Source organism: Lolium perenne, chromosome 4 (genome assembly GCF_019359855.2).
Source record: "Lolium perenne isolate Kyuss_39 chromosome 4, Kyuss_2.0, whole genome shotgun sequence".
Taxonomy (NCBI): Eukaryota; Viridiplantae; Streptophyta; class Magnoliopsida; order Poales; family Poaceae; genus Lolium; species Lolium perenne.
In genome coordinates this window covers 188,655,369-188,678,220 of record NC_067247.2, presented here as the reverse complement: position 1 = coordinate 188,678,220, position 22,852 = coordinate 188,655,369, and the positions used below count along the sequence as shown (strand labels likewise).

Below are 22,852 nucleotides of genomic sequence, written 5' to 3'. Positions count from 1 at the left end.
CAAACGCCACTGCGTAAATGGGTGGTTATAAAGGTGGGATTAAGTATCCGAAAAGTATGAGTTGAGGCATATGGATCAACAGTGGGATTTGTCCATCCCGATGACGGATAGATATACTCTGGGCCCTCTCGGTGGAATATCGTCTAATAGCTTGCAAGCATATGAATGGTTCATAAGAGACCACATACCACGGTACGAGTAAAGAGTACTTGTCATGAGACGAGGTTGAACGAGGTATAGAGATACCGATGATCAAACCTCGGACAAGTAAAATATCGCGTGACAAAGGGAATTGGTATCGTATGTGAATGGTTCATTCGATCACTAAAGTCATCGTTGAATATGTGGGAGCCATTATGGATCTCCAGATCCCGCTATTGGTTATTGGTCGGAGAGAAGTCTCAACCATGTCTACATAGTTCGCGAACCGTAGGGTGACACACTTAAGGTTTGATGTCGTTTAAGTAGATATGGAATATGGAATGGAGTTCGAAGTTTTGTTCGGAGTCTCGGATGGGATCCAGGACATCACGAGGAGTTCCGGAATGGTCCGGAGAATAAGATTCATATATAGGAAGTCACTTTCCAAGTTTGGAAATGATCCGGTGAATTTATGGAAGGTGGTTTCTAGAATTATCCGGAAATAAATCACTATGGAAGGAGGAGTCCCGGAGGGACTCCACAAACCCTAACCAGCCAACCAAGTGGGAGGGTGGAGTCCATGGTGGACTCCACCTCCTTGGCCGGCCAAGAAAAGGGGAAAGGGGAGAGTCCCTGTCCCTCTAGGTTTCGTCTATAAGGCAGTTTTTCTGTTGGGGTCTTATTCGAAGACTTTGGGCAAACCCTTGGGGTTCCACCTATATAATGAGGAGGAGAGGGAGGGGGCAGCCCATGGCTTGGCCGCACCACCCCTGCCCCCTTGAGGCCGGCGCCCATGGCACCCCCTCTCCCCAAACCCTAGCCTCCCCTCCTCCACATACAAACTCCCGCAGCGCATAGGCGAAGCCCTGCCGGAGTTCTCCACCACCACCGCCACCACGCCGTCGTGCTGCCGGGATTCCGAGGAGGATCTACTACTTCCGCTGCCCGCTGGAACGGGGAGAAGGACGTCGTCATCAACACCGAACGTGTGACCGAGTACGGAGGTGCTGCCCGATCGTGGCACCGTGATCAAGATCTTCTACGCGCTTTTGCAAGCGGCAAGTGATCGTCTACCGCAACAATAAGAGCCTACTCTTATAGGCTTTGGAAATCTTCAAGGGTGAGTCTTAATCATCCCCTCGTTGCTCCCGTCTTCTAGATTGCATCTTGGCTTGGATTGCGTTCTCGCGGTAGGAAAATTTTTGTTTTCTATGCAACGAATCCCTACAGCCGCTGCGACGCCGCCCACCAACGCACGCGCGCGGAAGGCGAGGCCCGCCATTAACACGGTGCAGAAAGCTGCAACGCGCAGCCTGTAAATTATGCCGCACTGAAGACGGAGCATTGTGTCACTTCCAGGCGGGGCCGTGCGAGTAGCGTTCGTCCAGACGCATTCGCAGAGCATTTTTGGGCCGCGTTGGTGTATGGGCGGAGAGGTTGGACACTACGCATAGGGCCGCTAGGCTGGGGTGATCGCGCGGTCACAAACGGACACGAACCGTCCGTTTGCGTCGCCCCGTTGGAAATGCCGTAAACCGTAAAAATGAATATATTTTAGACCTTAAACAAAATATCTCAACCGAATACGTATGGAGTTTTCAAATCTAATGTGACAATAGATGCTAATAATAGTTTTAAACAACCACTAGTCCATTACAAAATAAAACGATCCAAAAGTCATACTATTGTTGATACGTTTACTGATGTTGACTAACTACTTCAGGTTATGCATTAATTAATTAAGGATTAAATTAAAATTATGTGAGAAATTTTCTTGATATTTACAGGTCTATCGGTTTGTATTTTTGTTTGGTTGCTTTTAGAAAATACAAGAAAATGTTATAAAAGAAAGATTTTGAAGTCCTCAAAGATTTGCTCATTTCTTTTAACTTTATTGTTTTGTAATCGTTGAAGACATCTTATGTACCTATACCATGTATTATTTGCTACTACTATAAATATTTGTGGTATTGATTGTCAAAAAAAAAAAATCGCCATGGAATGCAACATCAAGCCACACTGTCATCGCCAAGTACGCCGACAACCCCTCCGCTGCCACCACCACTCGCTGGAGCATCACTAACACCACCACCATCACCGGAAAGTTCTATTTCATTTGTTGAGTGTAATCGAACAACCCCCCTCCTCTATATGCTCCATCTCATGATGTTCACCCCCCTCCTAACCATCAAGGAATTGTGCTTATAAAGGTACCAACGGTTTTGTCGGGGCACCGACCCCCCCCCCCCCCCCCCTCCCCCGTGTCCCCATCCCCCAAGATTATTTAAAGATTGTGTGGTTTTGCGATGCCTGATTGGGACTTTTTCTTCATCTCAGACCTAATACACAATGGTTATTCTAAAAGACATGTCGATATAATTGGTCCGCTAGAGATGCTCTAAGTCGCTTGAAATGGTCATTCAAAAGAAAAGAAAAAGGTCATCTGAAGTGGAGGAAAAAAACAAAAATTATTGGCCTTCGTTGGGTTTGGCCAAGTACTCACGGTGTGACAAGTAGGAAATGCGAAGTAGGAGTAGCAGGGTTTGGTCAACTACTGAACCAACACACCGGAAAAGAAAAGGACTTGGAGCTAGAAAACGATGGTCACTGGCTAGTTGTAGACAGGTAGACCGAGCACGCACGTAGCGGGTGGATGAGGTTTGGTGCACACCGACTGAGGCTGCCTGCATACTCCGGGGCGTCAGGGTTTGACTTGGCTACCACCGATCGCACGTTCCCAGCATGAGCTGGGATTCGGTCGGCCGGACCAGAACGAGACCACCACGCGTCTTCCACCGTTGACCCAATCGCCGGACCAGAACCGCCCATCGCGACGACTCGTTACGTGCGTGCACGTGCCGGTGCCGTCGTCTCGGTCGGAAACTACGTACGACGCGCGTCGCGGGGCAAACGTACCGTCAAGTAGTACTATTCGTGGCCCAACGCTCACACCGTCGACGTGCCTGGCGCCGCCCGGTGGGTTTGTCCGAATTTGCGTTTTCTATGGTTTCCGTCCGGTCGATTTCAGCTCCGAGTTTCGAGACTGGCTATTTCTTTTGATACAAGAAATAAATATACAGTAGTAATATCAAAGACACCAATTGTATCTATTACTCTTCTCGTACCGGTTTACAAGGGTATTACATTATTCGAGGAAAAACTTTGACTAATAATTTGGTCAGCATAATATAGGATATTCATCATAAAACTTATATTTTTGAAAATTTCTTTTAAATACGAATCTAACGGTATAATTTTTGTGGCATATATTTTATATTTTATTGACCAAATTTGTAATTAAAGTTCTTTCTTAAAATACTTAATACCCCTATAAATCGATATGGAGGTAGTAGTATCTGCACTAAGATATCAAAAACGATAAGGGTATACATAGCCAGGAAAATGATAATGAAGAGAAATATAAAACAAAGACAACACCTGAACCGTAAAAGAGGTTCTCAAAAAGCAACCCATCTAAGAAGCAAGCAAGGCGCAAGCGTTGTCGCCGGCCGATCCAAAATCTTAAATTTTCATTTGGAGAAAGGCAATGTAAAGACTTACTTACCCCTAACCTTTTCATACCGCCAGCCGCTCGCTCCAAGTGCACCAAAAAAGTGGTTATGCAAAAGACATTTAGTTTCCAAAACAATTCATTCAGCAAGATTGCCACGTACAAGCAAAGAAGGTTAGACCTTACCATTTCACCCTGAAAAACGCCGCTCGATACTCAGAGAGCCGCGTCCCCCAAAGCAATTTGGGCGCGCCGGACCAAAAATCTGTTCCAGCCGCGTCCCCCAAAGCTCATTTTTGTCCGGCGCGGCCCGATACGGTGTCCGGCGTCCCGAGCCCGTCCCCGTCCCATAGGGGACGCTCCGGGCATGCAGGACACAACGAAAAGCGAGGCGAACCGACGCGGGCTCCCACATGTCGGCGACGTGTTGCATAAACCGTTGGTTCGCGCCTTTTTTCTCGTCGCTCCTTCCTTCCCGCGCCTCCCACCCCTCCTCCGCCGTTGGATTTTCCGGCTGTTTGGACGTCTGATCTCTGCTGAGAGTCGGCACCGTCGTCGCCTCTGGGGCTCCCGCCGATCGTGCCGCCGCCGCCGCTTCGCCAGCGCGTCCCAGAACGCGCCGTCAAATCCGCCCCACCTCCGCGCACACAAGGTGCTCGACGACTTGCCAGGTAGGCGCGATTGGTCGCTGTTCGTTGCGTCGTCTGCCTCGGCGCAATTTTAACCATTGATTTTGCTTTAGCCATGGACAGTGATGATGAGATGCTTGCCCTGCTGCTGGAGGACGAGCAAGCCTTCGACGACGACCTGCGGGAGCATTTGCTGATCATCGTGTCCCTCCAGGACATGGTTGACGCTGAAGCGGAGAAGAGGAAGAGGCCGCGCCGCGGAGGATCAAGGCGGGGGAGAAGGAAGTCCAAGCCCCGGCAGAGGATGGAGGGGCATACCATGCTGCACAACGACTACTTTGCAGACGGTGCAACACATGAAGACAATTTTCGGCGCCGGTACAGGATGAGCAAGTGCCTGTTCATGAATATCCTCCACGGAGTTCGAGAGTTCGACCCCTACTTCAAGCTCAAGCTCGACGTTGTAGGCGTTGTCGGGTTCTCGTTCATTCAGAAGTGCACCACCGCCATGAGGATGCTTGCATACAGAGCACCCGCCGATACACAGGACGACTACCTTCGCATGAGTGAGTCTACTGCCATTGAGTGCATGTACAAGTTTTGCCGAGCTGTGGTGGGAAAGTTTGGCAAATACTACTTGAGAGGGCCAACTGAGGACGAGACTGCAAGGATCATGGCACAAAATGCTGCCAGAGGATTTCCTGGAATGCTTGGAAGCATCGATTGCATGCACTGGGCATGGAAGAACTGCCCGTTTGCTTGGCAAGGTATATACAAAGGGCGTCATGGATATTGCAGTGCGGTGCTTGAAGCTGTGGCAGATTATGACCTGTGGATTTGGCATTCTTTCTTTGGCATGACGGGATCACACAATGACATCAACGTGTTGCAGTAGTCTCCGGTGTTCAGCAGACTAGTGGAAGGGCATGCTCCACCATGCAACAGATCAATGGCCACCAATATACCAAAGGCTATTATCTAGCCGATGGTATATATCCAAAATAGGCCACTTTTGTCAAAACAATATCGAATCCATCAGGTCTGAAGAATTCCCACTTTGCTACACGACAGGAGGCTTGCAGGAAGGATGTCGAGCGGGCATTTAGTGTGCTTCAAGCATAATTTGCCATTGTCCGGTACCCTGCTCTAAGCTGGTCTCACGACCAAATGTGGGAGGTGATGCAGGCTTGTGTGATCATGCACAACATGATCATCGAGGATGACAGCAAGAATCATGCCAGGACACATGTTGGTCCCTATGAGTGTCAGAGCCCTCTTGCGGAGGTTGATCATGAGTTGCCTGCAGATTTTGCTGATTTTCTCGCCATGCACGTAGAGATCCGTGACAGCAATGTTCATGATCAACTTCAAGCTGATCTCATTGAGCATTTGTGGAGGATCAAAGGAAATACCGTGGCACCTTGATCTAGCATCTAGCCCTATTTATTATATTTGTTTACTTGTTTTATTGTTTGTTGTAATTTAATTTGAAAACAATCCTCGCAAACATTTTTATTCATATGCTATATTTGATAAATGGTTCTGTGTTAAAAAGAAGTATTTTAAATGTTGGGGGGGGAGGGGGGGCGTTTGGGGGACGCGGCTGGGGAGCGACGTCCCCCGAACGCGGCACGAACAAAACACGTCCCCCAAACGCTCAATCCGGCGCGATTTGGAGAACGCTTTGAGGAACGCGGCCCGACAAAAATGCACTTCAAATGTGGTGCCGCCACCTCTTGTCTAGTCCGATGCTGCAAGTCACCAACACCCGTTGACATTAGCTATGGATAGTCGTACAATGGGCGCATCGTTCCTGCTGGTTTGGGAAGATCAGATGTTAAATCCGTTAGTAGGCTGCTCGACCAGGTGGAATTATATGGCCACCAAGGCGACCATCATCGCCTGCAAGACAACCACTTTACGCCAACGAAAATTGGGGCGTCAAGTATGGCAAGTCAACCGTCACAATTACCAATGTACCATCGGAGCTGTGAAATATCAAACCGGTGTTGGAAGAGATCGCCAACGACCATGGCAACCCGACATCGAAGTGGGATTACCAATTCGGACGTCACAATCCGAATGTTATGGACATTGCTGGATCTCAAGAAAGTGCAACGTGGAAGAAAATTTGGCGCCTCCAAATAACTTCAGAACTTAATTTTTTTGGCTGGCGTGTGCTCCACGGTTTGATCCCATATCTTGGAGTTTTGGCAAATAGACGTATTGCTCCTCGAAATAGGCATCGCCCCGCTTTATAAATAAAGCCGCAACGGCCGAATCGATACAAGGTGAAGAGGAGAATCTCTTACAAAGCAGATCAAAGGATAAACAAAAAAGAACAAGAAAAACCAAAACTAGCGACGACATTGGAACGGACCGAGTCGAGTCGGGACTCCACAACGACGCCCCCAAGAGGGTAACGACGCATTACGCTGCCGTCGTCGAGCCCGCGAGGTCTAGGGTTTTCAGCCGGAGCCGTACCGCGGGGAGGATACCAAAATAGACGTATTGCAACCAGTAGCAATGCTCAATTTGTTTTTTTTTTTTTTTTTTGAGAACACAGTACAACGCAAACGCTCACAAACACGCACGTACAAACACCCCTATGAACGCACGCACGCACACCCTACCCCTATGAGCACCTCCGAGGGACTGAGCCGGCATATCTTGAGGTTGACGAAGAAGCATAGCGCCGGTTAACTGTGAAGATATTTTACGTGGTGACTTCAGATATTTTGATGGATATCTTTTGTTCTAACCGTATGCATCTTTTCAATGCACATGCTGGGGTACTCCTTCCATTTCGAAAAAAAGATGGCCTGAAATTGGAACATGAGCTGCTAGTTTTTTTGATGGACTTTAATTACCCACTGTTGAATTTCCCAGAAAACTCACACGATTAACGGCTCATATAATTCTCAAACAAAATAATATTTTTTTTTGCAAGAGAACAAATGATCAATTGCTGACATAACTCAATACTACTCGCCCATTAAAACTTGTAACGCCCATTAAAACCTGTAAAGTATTGTCCAAGTTACTTTCTTTAGCAGAAGGATCCAAAGTTATTTTTAAGGTGGTGCACTGAAGTAAGCTCCAACCAGAGATATTCCACGTCTCTATTAATGTACATCGCATGAACTATCACGGAATCACAAGTTTGAAGCGCGCAGAACAGTACTAATCTGGTGAGCAGCGGCTACTTGGACTGCCGCCCGTCCGACATGCCAGACGGCATGCTGCGGACGTTCTTCAGCAGGTCCTGGATCTTGGACAGCATCATCATCTGCGATGGGTCGCCCGGGGCAGGGGCGCCCGTGGCGGCACTGCTGCTCGCCTGGGGAGGCGCCGGCGGCCTCTGGTTATCCTGCAGCTTGATCTTCTCGAAGATATACTGCTTCTCCGCCTCAGCCTCCTCCAGGCGGCGCTTGAGGTACATGCTCGCGTAGTCCTGCTCCGCCTTCTCCGACTTGGCTAGCGCGATGCTCTGGAGCTGCTCCGCCTCCTGCCGGGCCTCGTTCGCCTTGAGCTGGAACATCTCGGCCTCTGCGCTCTTCAGCCGGATCATGCTCTCCAGCTCCTCCACCTGCTGCTGCTTCTGCAGCCGCTCCGCCTTGAGCTCCCGGGCCTCCCTCGCCTTCTCTTCCAGCTCGCGATCGCAGGACTCCACCGCGAGGCGGGCCTTCTTGAACATCTGCATCTTCTCTTCAGCCACAGTCTCCATCTTTCTAACAGCCTCTTGGACAACCTCGGCGATTCGATTGCAGGCCTCATGAGGAGTGATCAGTCGCCCCAGTTCTTCATTTTCAGACATCTTTGGGAAATCCATCCCAAGCTCTGAAAAATATGATTGCAGTTAATACAGAAAGTTCAGAATTACAGGCCAAATAGGCAGATACAAGACAAACTGCAGATAAATCTAATCACGGACAAACCTTGAGAACTCAAATCTCTTTGAGTTGGGATGATAATGAATGCACCAACTATAAACAAATTTTGTTCATCTTATATTGGTATATAGATTACAAATTTAGTGTGATGTTTGTTCCTGCGGAAATTAATTGAGCAAAGTGCATCTTATAATTTTAGCTGCCTCATAACAGACGATTAGATATGAGCTAGATGGCCATGGCAGCATGCACCATCACCGTACACAAATAACAGAAACAAAGTATGTGTATTGGAATACACCTAGTACTTCTAATATGCCTCCTCTAAAAAATTATTAATATGCCTAGCGAGTTTGTGGTGGTGCCTCGTGGAATACCTCAGCTTTCACTGTTTTGATAGTTCTAAGAAAATGATTTTTACTACTACCTCTGTCTACAAAAGGATGTTGCAAGTTTGTAAATTTTTTGATGTATCTAGACACTATCTGAATTTAGACAAATTTCCGACATCCTTTTATGGACCCTCAGTACAATTTTTTGGTACTAGTATTGTTTGAGTGCAGAAGCATTGTGGCATTGTTCAGAGAATGGCTACTGATTTACCCGATTTGTATAACTTTCATAGTGATGTGTAAAAAGAGTCTTGCTATGTACAGGCCTACAGCAGAAGATACCATGCCCAACAAACACGCTAAAAACAGAATTATTTTTCATATGAAAAAAAGATCTGTGCTGACAATGAACTCAAACAATTAATAGTTTTAGACTATGCAGCTTCAAAGGGAGAAAAAAGTAGTGTAATCAGAGATGAAACCAAATACCAACAGAAACATGACTTAATTCAGCATGATAAAATGAGTGGATACATTGCAACACAGTATTGTTTAGTTTTTTTTTGCGGGGAACACAGTATTGTTTAGTTAACAAAGTATAATTACCTTGGAGTGCTTGCAGCAGTGCTCTGGGACTCATGGATTGAGCTGTAGGATTTCTTAGTCTTTCAATCAGATCAGCACATTTCCTGAACAAGTTCCTCCCTTTGGGGTCCTCACTTAAACGGAAAATCTTACGAACATACTCAAGTTCTCGCAACAAAGCATCTCTGTCCCAGCCAGGAGCACATTGTTGGAACACATCCCTAACCCACCCCAACAACTCAGATGTCCTCTGGCAGGCTTGGCACCGAAAAAGCATCTCTGCATGTCCAGTTCCATTCTTTATTTTCTGACCGGTCCCAATCTGCCCATCAAGGATTGCACAATCAGTGTGAGTCCAGTGAGAACAGGAATCACACCCTATCCAGCGGCATGTATTGACTTCAAAATCAAACTTATTGCAGATCACACACATGCATAGGTTGCAAAAGCCATTCCTGTTGCCACATATATTGCACCTACACTCTTCGGCAGGGAGAGCACACTGACAGGCAATGTTCCGGCACCTCTTGTACAAGAAAACCTCAGCAAGATGGCTCAGGGGTATGTTAACACTTGGATGCAAAAATGCCTGGATTCCAGTCTTGATGGAAACAAGAATCTCCAGTTGTACATGGTGTGCCATCAAAAGCATAGTTGGTGTCAAATCCAGCCTACCCTGGACAACCTTCTGCAGGTACAAGAACTCCTCAATGTGTTGAGGACCACCAGTTCCTTCAAGAATCGATCGAAGCTCACTCTTGATTTCGTCCAACAGCTCATCTGGCATAACCTTCATTTTCTCAGCAATCAGGTCAACCCTGTCCCGAGCAACCTCCCTGAGAGTCAATCTACCAGTATTTGGGATCCTACGGATGATCTGCTGCTCAGCGACACCTTTGGTGGCTGCCTCCTTATCTGTATCCACTATTCTAATAGCTGACGCAGCAGCAGCACCACTGTTCTTGCTCGGCTCCACGGGCCAGGTCTCTCGTGAACTGGCACTCTCAGTGGCAGAGTCATGCCCTGGGTCAGAATTCGACGCAGGCTCCTGCATGTCTGGCGAACCAACTTGCTCCAGCGAGGCCAGAGAGAGTGATGTCTGCAGGCTTGGGGCACTCCCGTTGTGCCGTGGGGGCGGCATCCCCTGTGGAAGCTGTTGATGAAAATTTGCACCCGATGAGGTTCCCATATAAAATCAAAACCTAGCAAAGCCTGCAAGGGACAATGATTGCCATCAATCACCAGCTTAACACTTAACATTTTAAATATCACTTGACATTGCAAAATTATAACAGAACTACTCTTGTGTTCTGAAGCAAATTATTAACAATTTTCTGCAGTTGTTTCCAAAATTTCACCCATAATCTTAGTCACCGAAAAACATCTCTACACAAAACAGCCACATAATCTATCCCCTAAATCCCCCATTCATAAACATGTGGGGCGGTCCTCTGCATTTATTTCTAGAATTTCTCCAGAAATCTTCATCACCAGACAGAGAAGTCACATGATTTATCCCCTAAGCTCCCCAATTCAAAAAAAAAAAGTGGCAATGCTCTTAATAGAGAAAAAACCCTGGGCAAACCTGGTGCAACAACAATCGTCATCAGTCACTTGCTGAAGAGTTGCCATTTCAAGCATCAGTTCACATACAAAAAGAAAAGAAAACTCTCTCTCGTGTCACCAAGCAAACTATTAATGCTCAAAACAAGTGGAACAGGTTTCTGCATTTATTTCCACAATCAACTGAGTAATCTTAATCAACAAACAACATCCTTAAGCGGAGCAACCATATAATTTCTTCTCTGAGCTCCTCAACTGAACAACAAGTGGAACAGCTTGTGCATTTATTTCCAGATCAACCCAGTAATCTAAATCAACAAGCAACATCTTAAAACGGAGCAGCCACATAATTTCACCCCTGCTGAAAAACAAGAGGAACAACTTTCTGCATTCGTACTCCAGGATTTTCTCTTATATTTCCAGTATTGCTATCCTATGTTCCTAACCTCCTCCTCAATTCAAGCTACACAGATCAACATCACAATTTCTCTCCCAAGCTCCTCAGTTAGAGCGACATACTGAATATATAGACACCAAATTTGCGCATTTCATCTGCCCAAACCGTCAATTCGAGCAACCAATCGTTCTCTCATCACAAAATGAGGAAAAAATGAGAAACATGAAGCTGGAAGCAACCCAGAGGCCTCCACGCCGGAACCCATGCTCCACAGCCAGACCCTCACCAAACCGTCCAGGGATATTCCCGCTCCCACCCGACGGAAGCACGAGCTAAACCCAGATCCCAGAAATCCCAGCGCTCCATGGGGAAAACCCGGGTCAGAGAGCTCACCTCGCCACAACGGAGTGGTCTCCGGAGGTCAGGGAGACGGCCGGAGGAGGGAATCGCCGGCGGCGCCTCCGCCGACGACGTTGACGAGGAGGAGCTCGGGAGACAGTTGACGGGAGGAGATGAAGAGAGATGTTGTTTTTGTTCCGTTTGGAGTAGAAAAAAAGTAGAAATGGTGAGCTGTGGAGGATGGTGAGCGGTGAGGAGCTCAACGGGTTGACTTCTGGCAGGGGTAGAATGGTACTCCTCTGCTAGACTTTAAGGCCTACCACTCTACCAGTACATTATTTGTTACGGAGTAGAAGATTAGAGGGGATAATAAGTAAAAAGTAATAATTCTCACTAACCTTAATTTTTTTCTTATGTCTAAAAATATGTTTGGTTGTTCAAAAAAAAAAGTTTTCACAAATTTTAGTGTATTTTCTCAATGTCTAGTAGTGGACCGGCGGATTGAGATTTTATGGAAAATTGCTTTACCCAATTCGTTCAAGATTATCCTCTCTAATCCCATCACATATGCTAGTACCGACTAAGTGCGCACATACAATATCGATATTTATACGCGAAATATTTTCCGAATTTTCTTTTTTTAAATGTGATTTTGCTAAAGAAGCATATGCACTTGTGGTCAAAAGGTGAATCTCCGGATTTGGATTCATATGCTCTCTTTATTTAAACGTGTTTTAAACATACTTGAAATGTTTAAATTCCAAAATAATTTAACGCAGACATGGTCGCAACCTATGTGTGTTCAGGTGGTAAAATAAGGGTTTACACGGGATATTTTTTGTCTTTTTATACATAGCGCAATTTTGTTTAGTTTTCATGAAACTTTACATTTGCACTTGGAATGTTAACATGTATGCACACAAAATGTTTATTCGGATTTTTTTCACACTCTGAAATCTGTACTTTTGGGTAAAGGGAGCATACCCGAAATAGAAAGTGAATTTCCTTGTTTGAAATAAAAAATTCTGGAAAAATATTTTTCATAGAAAGACTTTATACGAACTTATCATACATTTTAGGTCACCTACAGAAGATTTCAACCCCATATATTAAAGATTGACCAAGTCACCATAGATGGCGAGCCTTCTCGCGGAAGTTAAAGATTGACAAAGAGAAAATACAGTTGTTCACGGCGGATCATCTACTCAGTACATGCATGCTATGTCCTTGTTGTCTAAACCCTACATATATAGAAAACAAATCAACAAATACAAACAGCACCGGTTTACACTTTGCGCAGACAGCATGTTATCTCTCCTCCGGCTGAAAGCGCAACCCCAGGATCGCCAAGGCGTGCACAAAGGCATAGAAGTCCAGAATGGGGTGACAAAGCTGCTAAGGTTCGAGCTTCAGGGAGACGACTCGGGACTGCCGGTTCCGCTTGGCCACCCTCACGAATACAATCGACAGGCATGGCGGCGCCCACCATGGCTTGCGGACTTCCTGCTCCCCTTTCAGGCAGGCAACTGGAAGGGTGATTCAAGGAGTGATTGCAAACTGTCAGTTAGAAAATTTTGACAAAAAGAAGGGAGGATACCAGCACAATGATAGCGTGCAATTGCACCTCTCAAAGGTTCAGTTAGAAAATTGTACATGGCATAATTTTCTAGCTTACAATTATGAAGTTAAATGCATGGGAACAAACCAAAAAGATCAGGGATTGAGATAAAATGGCAGAAATCCGAACCTTTAATGCGCCTCAACTCTTTACAAAGCGTGATAAAATCTCCCCATTTCATGTGACACCGTCTGATAAATCGCAGAATCTGCTCTGTAGTAAATGTGGAGAGGCTTTCCAGATACTCTCCGTTGACACCATTTTCTTCAAATGCTTGGCGATAGCCACCAAGGTTTATCTTCTCTAACCACAACCCCACATCCTGCAAGGGAACAATTAATTTATCAGGGCAACAGAGAGTATTGAATTTGAGGAAACCACCTAAAGCTTACACCATTTAGGTAGCTCTCTTACTAGAAAATGGTCAGTGTCCATCTATTGGTAGAAACAAGGCATAGAAATTTTGATTAAAAAAAATAGATGCCATAACCATAGCTACCAAATAATTTATAGTGCCTAGGAATAACAGAGGGCTTAATGCAATAGCTTAAATACACATGACTACAAGTGTACATTTTTTAAAAGAAATCCATGCTTGTGAAATGTAAAAGGGGTGTAAGTTTTGAGGACAGAATAGGCAACAGCAAGTTTCATGGTACATCAAACTTCGGCAAAGACAAAATTTACAGACCACTTATGAGTTGTGACCATTGGGGGGGGGGGCAAGTCATAGATCAGTGGGAGTCTCAGATGATCCAATTGAAGTATGACGTGCACAAAAAGATATTTTCCATATAGCACGAAAATGACACATTCAGTACCAAACCAGTTGTTGTTTCTTCCAACTATGCTTTTTATGTAATGCAAATAGTTTCCTTCACAAGTGAACATGCTTTTTGCAGTGTTGGCAAAATCATCTCATAGTTAGGCAGCACAAAATACTTTATTGAAGTTGTGAAAGGTACACATCAGGTCCTCGGTATTTTGTGCGCCTAGCTAAAACCCTAACACATAAGTCCAGGTTGGTACAACCAGCAGGGACCAGTTTGCCAATCAGGCTAGTATGCCATTAGTTCCAGGACAAGATTGCTCGTCCAGAAGAGCAGGGCAGAAAATGTGGTTTGGACACTCAAGTAGCAGTGCTTATTTTCTTTCTTACAACTAGTTCAGAAGGTGCCATGTACAATAAAAATAGATTCATGTAGAGAAACACTTACGTTCCAAATCAAAATAACATGCCTTTAACTGTAAGTACCAATACTGTTCACCGTACGTAAGAACCAAAGAGCTTGCCTTTTGTTAGGCTAGATTCAGCACGGAGTGGCTGAACTAATATCGCACCTATGGACAAAATTGATAAAGCTGATTCAGCGCATGCACCCCTCCATTTATTGTGGTGCTATTGTTCCTAAACAACAATGATACGTAATCTAAAGTTCAAAGGCAGTTCCCCCATTCGGAGTTATGCACAAGTGCTGCTCAATCTATAAGCAGCCAGCCTACACTGGCACATTTAAAGGTGGACAGAGAATTAGTTAATATTACACACAACTATAGTTTCCTGTAGACATCACAGTGTAGCTTTGTACTAAAGAGAACTATTTTCCCATTACTGGTACATGTGAAGGTGTATCATAAGATCTGAATTTGCATGAAGCAGTAAATCATCCTCACTTTAAGTTTAAAACGGAAGTAACAGAGTGAGCCATATGTATTATATTCCTACGAGTCACACAAATGTGGCAACGCATAAAAATGCATTAATTGGAGAAGTAAAGATAAGGAGTATGGCAGGCTTATAGTGATTTCCTCAGTGCCTTAGCTGAAGTGTTACTGTCATGAAATAAATGGGCCCTAAAAGTATTCTGGAAAAGAAGAAAAAAAGGATGCACCTAAAATCTGTAAAGCAGCTGTCCAAAAAAATCTGTAAAGCAAAAGAAGACTCAAAACAAAGGCAATATAAGGAAGCTCCAGTTCTGAGATCAGGGAACTATCTTTAACAAATGAATGGATTTCCCAATCAGCCCCACCAAAGTTCAAACTAAAACCTATCTTGTTGTCCATATACACACAAGAAATTGATATGAAGTATCCATTCTAATCAGCATCACAAAGACTAAGCACACGCCGATCCATGAAGAAATCGAACAAAGCGTTTTTAACATCGAAACAAGGATAACAGATTCACAAACAAAAAAAATAACGATTGAAGGATGCACCTCCACAGTCCAGATAAAGAAATCCAGCGGCTCCGGCGACCGTGCCCGGTTCATGTCCACCACTCCCACTGACGACGGCGGCGCGCCCCCCGCCTGCAAGCAAATTAACCCCATCCAGATCAAGAAACGACCCTCCCAAGAAAGAAATCTCCCAAAAAGTAGTATGAGAAAGACCGGGGAGGGAAGTACCGCTCCTGGATCCCCGAAGATGAAATCGCTTCAACGCCGCCCGCTAAAACTCATCAGCCAGCCCGGGGAGGAAGTGGGAGAAGAGGAGCGCTGGCGTGCAGTGGAGCTGCGAGCCTGCGGGCTGCGGGAGGTGGCGAGAACTGGCCACTGGGCAACTGCTGGTCTCGTTCCCCCACTGCTTTGGCCTATTCACAGAACGATAAATACGGGCGCGGCGCGGGGCGGTGCGGTGCGGTGCCCCCCGCGCCTAGAAGAGAAAATGAAGGGAGCGGTGAGTGACAAAATGAGTGTGCCAGGATAATTATCGAGCTGACTAGGCTCCTGATCTGTGGTAAAATCGTGAATACGCAGAGGTAAAGGACAATCCATTTAGTACACGGTACACACCATTACAAAAACCATGTCCACTAAAAAATTGATAGTATTTTGTTCACCCCAAGGCCTCCCGTCATCCTCCCGAGCCGCCCCCGCGTGGCGGCCGGTGGAACTCTACCCTGCTGTCGCCTCCTCCCCCCTCTCCCCCTCCCCTCCCTCATCGGCGTCGGCGGGGATTCTTTGTCATCTCGGGCGAGGAGATCGAGCGTGGGTCGTCTTCCTCGGGCCGGAGCGCGGCCCTTTCGTCAGGTACCTCGATGGCGGCGCTTGGCCTTGGCTCGGTGACGCCATGATGGACGACGAGGTGGTGGAGTGCCCTGCCGGCGGCGGAGGAAGGGGTCGGGGCGGGCTGCAAGGGGAAACCCTAGGTGACAAGGTATTAACTTGTCAATGCCTATAAGTTGTAGACTAGGGTTTTCGTGGAAGTAGAGGGCAAGTAGATCTCGAGGGTTTCAGCCGAAAAAGTACTCGACTGTTAAAAAGCTAGGGTTATGTTGACAATGAATCAATCATCTCTTTCTCCCTCGACCCCGCCTTATATAGGTGGTGGAGCCAAGGGTTTCGTGATGTACAAGTTACAAACCACGAAAGACTCTTTTGAGTTCGTCCCGTATAAGTTATAAGTCTTTATTCCTAATACAACTCTATCTTTCCATACCGACACTTAATTGGGATTACGGGCTTCATATTCTTCGAGTCAAGGGCCTTCAGTAAACCCCGGGTACCTTCTTCGGCAGGCCCATTGGGGATGCCTATGTCAGTAGCCCCCGAGATTTTGCTTGAATCGGAGAATCTAGTAAAATCTCCATCATTACAATTAACATATGATTTCTTCGAGTCACTAAATAATTTTCATAAAATAAATATATATTGTATATGGATAATGGTAGATGGGGCTGGTTCATCTGACGGATCAGGTACCAGTTAACTGCTCTCGTGGCAATCCCGCAAAAACCTACTTCAAGGTCAAGTCCCTGGACTTGACCTCGGTATACTGGCGTAATTCGACATGTGCCGCTTAAGGTCTTACCATATGCCGAACTCCAGTCATATTTTATCGGGTACCTAAGGCGTCCGTTAGGATTTCTCATCGCGTTTGTTGACACGGAAAAAGTAGCAGAGCGTATTCATGTGCGATACCACGCCACGCAGGACGGATCTCGGGGTCTTACCTTCGTAAAGTATTACGACATTCAGAGATTTAACCGCGACTGAGGCGCTCTGAGAACATATTGTCGAGTGCCTTTTTCGGTTGTTGGAATGGCACATTTATTCGAGTCATATGATGACTTATTATCTTGACCTCCCGATGGGAGTATATGAAGAGTTATATCGTAACTCGAAATATACTCAATTTGACTCCTTCAGTTTCATCGGGTACGCGACCAACGTTCCCGGTGGGAGTAGCCCCCAAGCTACAGCCAAGTGCTTGTACTTGGTTGTAGGCTCACCTTTTTACCACCTTGTCGCTATATTGTTAACGTTCCTATTTTTCCATCTTTATCGGGTGCGCGATCAGCGCTCTCGATGGGAGTAGCCCCCGGGGCTACAGTCGAGTATTTATACTTGGCTGTAGGCTCATCTTTGTCTTTTTTGAATCAACTCCATATCAAACTTCCTATAAAAAGTAGCCCCCGAGCATTTGAACAAATACTTGTATTTGATCAAAAGCTCACGGATTTCTTTTATTGTCGACATCTTTCCTGTCGATATCTCAACAAAAAACGAGTCGTCATTTCCTTGTGGCGACATCAATGCTGACGATGGCCACGACCTTCACATTGGAAAGGCGCGAGTCCTGTCACTTCGCTGACATGTGGGTCCAAACTCTGCGTCGTTGACACGTTTTCGCAAGTGGGGGACACACGTCCTCCGCATTTTCTGGCACGCGCGCTGTAGCACATGTCCAGTAACTTCATAGTAGAAATACGATTATACCCCCGAGAACACGTGTAGGGCATCGGATTCATTTCCTTTTTATCCAACGACGCGACAGATCACTTTCTTGGTATAAATAATCTCCTTCTTCCTCAATCCTTCCCTTCCCTGCGCCGCTCAACTTTTCCCTCTCTCTGCAAAATCTCCATTGCTGCCCCCCAAGCTCATTGCGCTTCCTCTCATCTCCACTCTCCTCCACCACTTGTTTGAATGCCTCCGCGCACCAAGCTCCTCAGGCACACCGCTCCCGAAACCAACATGTCGACGGAGGAGATTGAGATCTCTGGATGGGAGAGATCCAAGATCTTAAACCAGGACGTGAGCGCCTGATACGTCTCAAACGTATCTATAATTTCTTATGTTTCATGCTACTTTTATGATGATACTCACATGTTTTATATACACTTTATATCGTTTTTATGCATTTTCCGGAACTAACCTATTAACGAGATGCCGAAGTGCCAGTTCCTGTTTTGTGCTGTTTTTGGTTTCAGAAATCCTACAAAGGAAATATTCTCGGAATTGGACGAAATCAACGCCCAGGGTCCTATTTTCCACGGAAGGTTCCAGAGCACCGAAGAGGGACCAGAGGGAAGCCAAGGGGGCCCACCCCACAAGGCGGCGCGGCCAAGGGGGGCGCGCCCCCCTAGTGTGTGGGTCCCCCAGGACCCCTCCGAGGCTGCCCTTCTGCCTACTTAAAGCCTCCATCGCGAAAACCCTAAAAACATAAGCCACGATACGAGAAAAGTTCCAGAGCCGCCGCCATCGCGAAGCCAAGATTCGGGGGACAGAAGTCTCTGTTCCGGCACGCCGCCGGGACGGGGAATTGCCCCCAGAAGGCATCTCCATCGACACCACCGCCATCTTCATCACCGCTGTTGTCTCCCATGATGAGGAGGGAGTAGTTCTCCCCCGAGGCTAAGGGCTAACTGTAGCTATATGGTTCATCTCTCTCTCCCATGTGATCTTTATGTGATCATGAGCTTTGTATCATTATTAATCTATGAGCTACTCTAGTGATGTTATTAAAGTAGTCTATTCCTCCTCCATGATGTAATGTTGACAGTGTGTGCATCATGTAGTACTTGGCGTAGGGTATGATTGTAATCTCTTGTAGATTATGAAGTTAACTATTACTATGATAGTATTGATGTGATCTATTCCCCCTTTCATAGCTGATGGTGACAGTGTGCATGCTATGTTAGTACTCGGTCTAAATTGCAACGGTCTATTATGCACTCTAGAGGTTACTTAAATATGAACTCCGAATGTTGTGGAGCTTGTTCACTCCGGCTTGAGGGAGCTCTTGTAGCCCTACACAATGAATGGTGTTTGTTATCCAACAAGAGAGTGTAGAGTAGTTTTATTATGTGATCATTGTTGAGAGTGTCCACTAGTGAAAGTAGGATCCCTATGCCTTGTTTCCAAATATCGAATCACCGTTTATTTACTGTTCTACTGCATGTTTACTTGCTGTCATATTTATTTCAGATTGTTATTACCACTCATATTCATCCATATTACTTGTATTTCACTATCTCTTCGCCGAACTAGTGCACCTATACATCTGACAAGAGTATTAGGTGTGTTGGGGACACAAGAGACTTCTTGTATCGTAATTGCAGGGTTGCTTGAGAGGGATATCTTTGACCTCTACCTCCCTGAGTTCGATAAACCTTGGGTGATTCACTTAAGGGAAACTTGCTGCTGTTCTACAAACCTCTGCTCTTGGAGGCCCAACATTGTCTACAGGAATAGAACCGTGCGTAGACATCAAGCTATTTTCTGGCGCCGTTGCCGGGGAGGTAAGGTAAAAGGTATTCACATCCTCTGACTACTAAGCTATTTCCTAGCACTGTTGCCGATGTGTGAGTGCTCGAAGCTATTTCCTTTAGATCCTGCAATTGCATCTTTTTGTTTCTTGTTATTTTTATTTTTCACTAGTTAGGCATAATGGAAAATAACAGTGAGCTTTTTAATCTATTTCCTGAGTTAAGACATGAATTGTTTGATGCGAAAATTAAAAAACCTATGGAACTTTATATGCATGCTAATGGCAATGTTATTAGTATGAATGCTTTGAACACCATTGTTGCTAACGCTATGGAAAATTCTAAGCTTGGGGAAGCTGGTTTTGATGAGTGTGATATTTTTAGTCCCCCAAGTTTTGAGGAGAAAATTTTCTTTGATGATATTTTGCCTCCCATTTATGATGATTATAATGATAGTGGTATTTTGGTACCACCTACTATGGAGGATAAAGTTTATTATGATTATACTATGCCTCCTATATTTTATGATTATGGTGATGAGAATAATAATGATAGCTACTTTGTTGAATTTGCTCCCACTACAATTAATAAGAATGACTATGCTTATGTGGAGAGTAAGATACTTTTATGCATGTGAATAAGAATGCTTTATGTTGTGGGTATACTTTATGGGTATATCGACGACATGGCCTGGATCCGGCAAGCCCGGGTGGCCCACCGACGGTGATGGTGGCATGTGGCCCATCGGGCGGCCCAGTTGCTGTTGATCGTGAAGGATGAAGTCCAGTCCAGGAACGAGGAGCCGGATCTTAACCGACCTACGAAGGAGGCCGGATCCGTGGAGGCCCATAAAGTATCCGGATCCAGCACGGCCTAGAAGGAAGGCGGATCCTTGACGTACACGGCAAGATATTGTACCGTAGTTAGGTAACTTGTATTCCGGCTAGGACTCTCCATGTAAACCCTAGATCCGTGCGCCTATATAAGCCGGATCCTAGGAGCCCTAGAGGCACAACCACAACTCATTGTAACAACGCGAAAGCGCCCAGATAATTCCAGACAAGCAGCAGTAGGCCCTGTCATCGTGCAGGTGTTCCGAAGCTGGGTAAATCGCGTACCACCGTCCCGAGAGCACTCCGCCCTATGGCCCCTACTTCTTCTCCCCCTCGTGAGAATCCCTCCTCCGAGGTACCGTCGAATAGGCAACGACAGTTGGCGCCCACCGTGGGGCCTGTGGCGTCTGGAGGCCGGAACCGGGAGGGTTCCGCCATGGGAAGCTACGACGACACTATCGCTGTGGGGCGCGTCCTCTACGCCGGAAATCTGCCGTTCGTCCCTCCGGATGAGTGTTGGATTCCGGCTAGGACAAACCCCGTCAAGCTCTCCATCGTCCCAGTTGGCGGCATACACATCTTCATCGGGGAAACCGTCGATTCCGACGGAAACCCACTGGTAAGTAACGTAGACGCGACCGCCGCAGAGCTGGACGCTGTCGCGAAGATCCGATCTGAGATGCAGGAGCTTCCCAAGGAAGATTCCGCCTCGGATCTGGAATTTTCAAAGCCCACCCAATCCGCCCCTGAGCAGGAAACAACGGTGGAAGACCAATGCAGATCCGCCTGGGTCTCCCAGGTGTTAGAAAAGCAGAGGTGCCACTTCGTACACTTCTTGGCCCATACCGCCGGAACCGCCCCTCAAGAAGACGGAGCTGGTCCTGAGCAGGTAGAGGCACCGGAAAACGACGCGGATCCGGATCAGGCTGAGCCTGTCGGAGAAAGCGAAACTCCAGTTGAAGAGTCGATTTAGGGCAATCAGAGCCCACTTTCCGGAGATACCCCTCCATGGATATCGACGAGTTTAACCGCAAGCTAGGGAGTACGGTTTCGGTGATCAGCCTGAAGTCGACTCCGCCCAGCCTAAGCAGGTTCTCGCAACCGTAGCAGCGCTGGGACAACCTGGATCAGAAGAGGCAACCAACCAATCCGACCCTCAGCCATCCCGCCAAGGATCTCCAATGTCATGGGAGCGACCCCGCAGGGATTCTTCCTCGGAGGAACTCCTGTCACCTGAAGAGATGGTTGCACGAGCAGTTCTTAACAAACCTATAACCTCGGGCGACGCCGCAGATCCGGAGGCTCTAGAGGCCACTAGAAAGGAAATGCTGGCCACGGCCAAGAAGCTCGCCAATACCGCAGCCGCAATAAGGGATGAAAGGGCAGAAGCTGCAAATTTGATGGACCACTTCGAAAGACAGGATCGCGAAATTGCTGACACACTCGAGCATGTCAAGAGATGAGGCAAGAGTGGGAAGCAAAGATGACCTATGCGCAGGCGGAGGCCGATCGAATCGTTAGAGAAGCAATTCCGCCCCGCAGAATCAATTTCGCCACGCCCGCAGAGCAGCAGCCGCTGGAAACCCCAAAGGATAACATGCTAAAAGCTGCGGAGCTATTGACAAAGAAAGACGAAGAAGTTGATATCAACTACCTCCGCAAACTTGTCGCTTCAGCAATGCAGCAGCAAAGCAAGGCGGATACCTCGCGCAGGTTAGAATCCAATCCGGATAACTGTGTATCTACCGCGCAGAAGGACGCTCGCGCCAATCTACATCCCGACGATGAATCACACACTGGATCCTCGGAGCGCAGAAGAAAAGCCAGGGAACACCCAAATCCGATCCCCGTGCCGTCAAAGACGCCTTCGTCAGATCCAAGAAAGGGAAAGGATGCAATGTACTCTGGACGAGACAAGTACCGCAACCCCTCTCCTCCGCCTAATGGTTACCCGCGACCCCCTCGCCGCCGTAGTCCAGCCGGAAACACCAGGCTCCCAGGGCATGGTGGGATTGTTATCCGCGACAACGTGCTGCCAAGAAACAGAAACAGGGAGCGCTCGCCGGAACCTCGCCGGAACCAGAACAACGATCGTGAGCCCGAGCCCAGGAGGAGTCGGAATGAGGAACGCGACCCAGAGCCTCGCCGGAGCCGCGACCCGGAGCCTCGCCGGAGCCGGAACGACCAGGGCAGCCAGCGCCATGGCGAAGGCGGCCACAGAAGCCAGAGCCAGCACCGGGAAGGTCGAGGAGAATCGGAAGGCGGAAGCAAGAAGTCGGATCGACCACCTCGCAGGTCTCCCTCACCACCACCTAGCGGTGGCGGCGGAGGTGGAGGCGGAGGCGACGGCCGGAGATCTCGCTCTCGCTCACAATCTCCTCGCCACGGCTCGCGCGACGCGCGGGAACGCCTTAATGAATACAGAACCGACTACATTGGTCCAAAATGCTTTGGCAGGATGATTCGAGAGGAACCAAAGCCAAGGATGAACCTCAAGCTACCCGGAAACCTGAAGCAT

At 47.0% G+C, this 22,852-nt stretch overlaps 2 protein-coding genes across 3 annotated transcripts; both read right to left on the bottom strand.

The window, feature by feature from the left end:
* Window positions 1–7,276: 7,276 nt before the first annotated feature.
* LOC127295375 (OBERON-like protein) lies at window positions 7,277–11,612 on the bottom strand. The gene is made up of 3 exons (XM_051325317.1): window positions 11,445–11,612; window positions 9,113–10,303; window positions 7,277–8,121 (listed from the first exon to the last, which is right to left on the bottom strand). The coding sequence occupies exons 2-3, from the start codon at window positions 10,278–10,280 to the stop codon at window positions 7,484–7,486; spliced, it is 1,806 nt and encodes a 601-aa protein (XP_051181277.1). The 5' UTR covers window positions 10,281–10,303; window positions 11,445–11,612; the 3' UTR covers window positions 7,277–7,483.
* Window positions 11,613–12,479: 867 nt separating this feature from the next.
* On the bottom strand, window positions 12,480–15,604 carry LOC127295376 (uncharacterized). 2 transcript variants are annotated; one of them, XM_051325319.2, is made up of 4 exons: window positions 15,402–15,604; window positions 15,228–15,320; window positions 13,138–13,330; window positions 12,480–12,916 (listed from the first exon to the last, which is right to left on the bottom strand). In XM_051325319.2, the coding sequence occupies exons 2-4, from the start codon at window positions 15,279–15,281 to the stop codon at window positions 12,786–12,788; spliced, it is 378 nt and encodes a 125-aa protein (XP_051181279.1). In that variant the 5' UTR covers window positions 15,282–15,320; window positions 15,402–15,604; the 3' UTR covers window positions 12,480–12,785. The 2 variants fall into 2 exon arrangements, with proteins under 2 accessions (XP_051181279.1, XP_051181278.1); XM_051325318.2 differs by having other exon boundaries at window positions 15,417–15,603.
* Between the last annotated feature and the right edge of the window lie 7,248 nt (window positions 15,605–22,852).

Excerpts from the sequence above, each read along its gene's own strand:
- LOC127295376 (XM_051325319.2), bottom strand. The coding sequence starts at position 15,281 with ATGAACCGGGCACGGTCGCCGGAGCCGCTGGATTTCTTTATCTGGACT. Across the intron at positions 13,331-15,227 it reads TCTTTATCTGGACTGTGGAG|GATGTGGGGTTGTGGTTAGA; the intron begins GTGCATCCTTCA and ends GTTCCCTTGCAG. Across the intron at positions 12,917-13,137 it reads AGAGTTGAGGCGCATTAAAG|TTGCCTGCCTGAAAGGGGAG; the intron begins GTTCGGATTTCT and ends TCACCCTTCCAG.
- LOC127295375 (XM_051325317.1), bottom strand. The coding sequence starts at position 10,280 with ATGGGAACCTCATCGGGTGCAAATTTTCATCAACAGCTTCCACAGGGG. Across the intron at positions 8,122-9,112 it reads ACTGCTGCAAGCACTCCAAG|AGCTTGGGATGGATTTCCCA; the intron begins GTAATTATACTT and ends CATATTTTTCAG.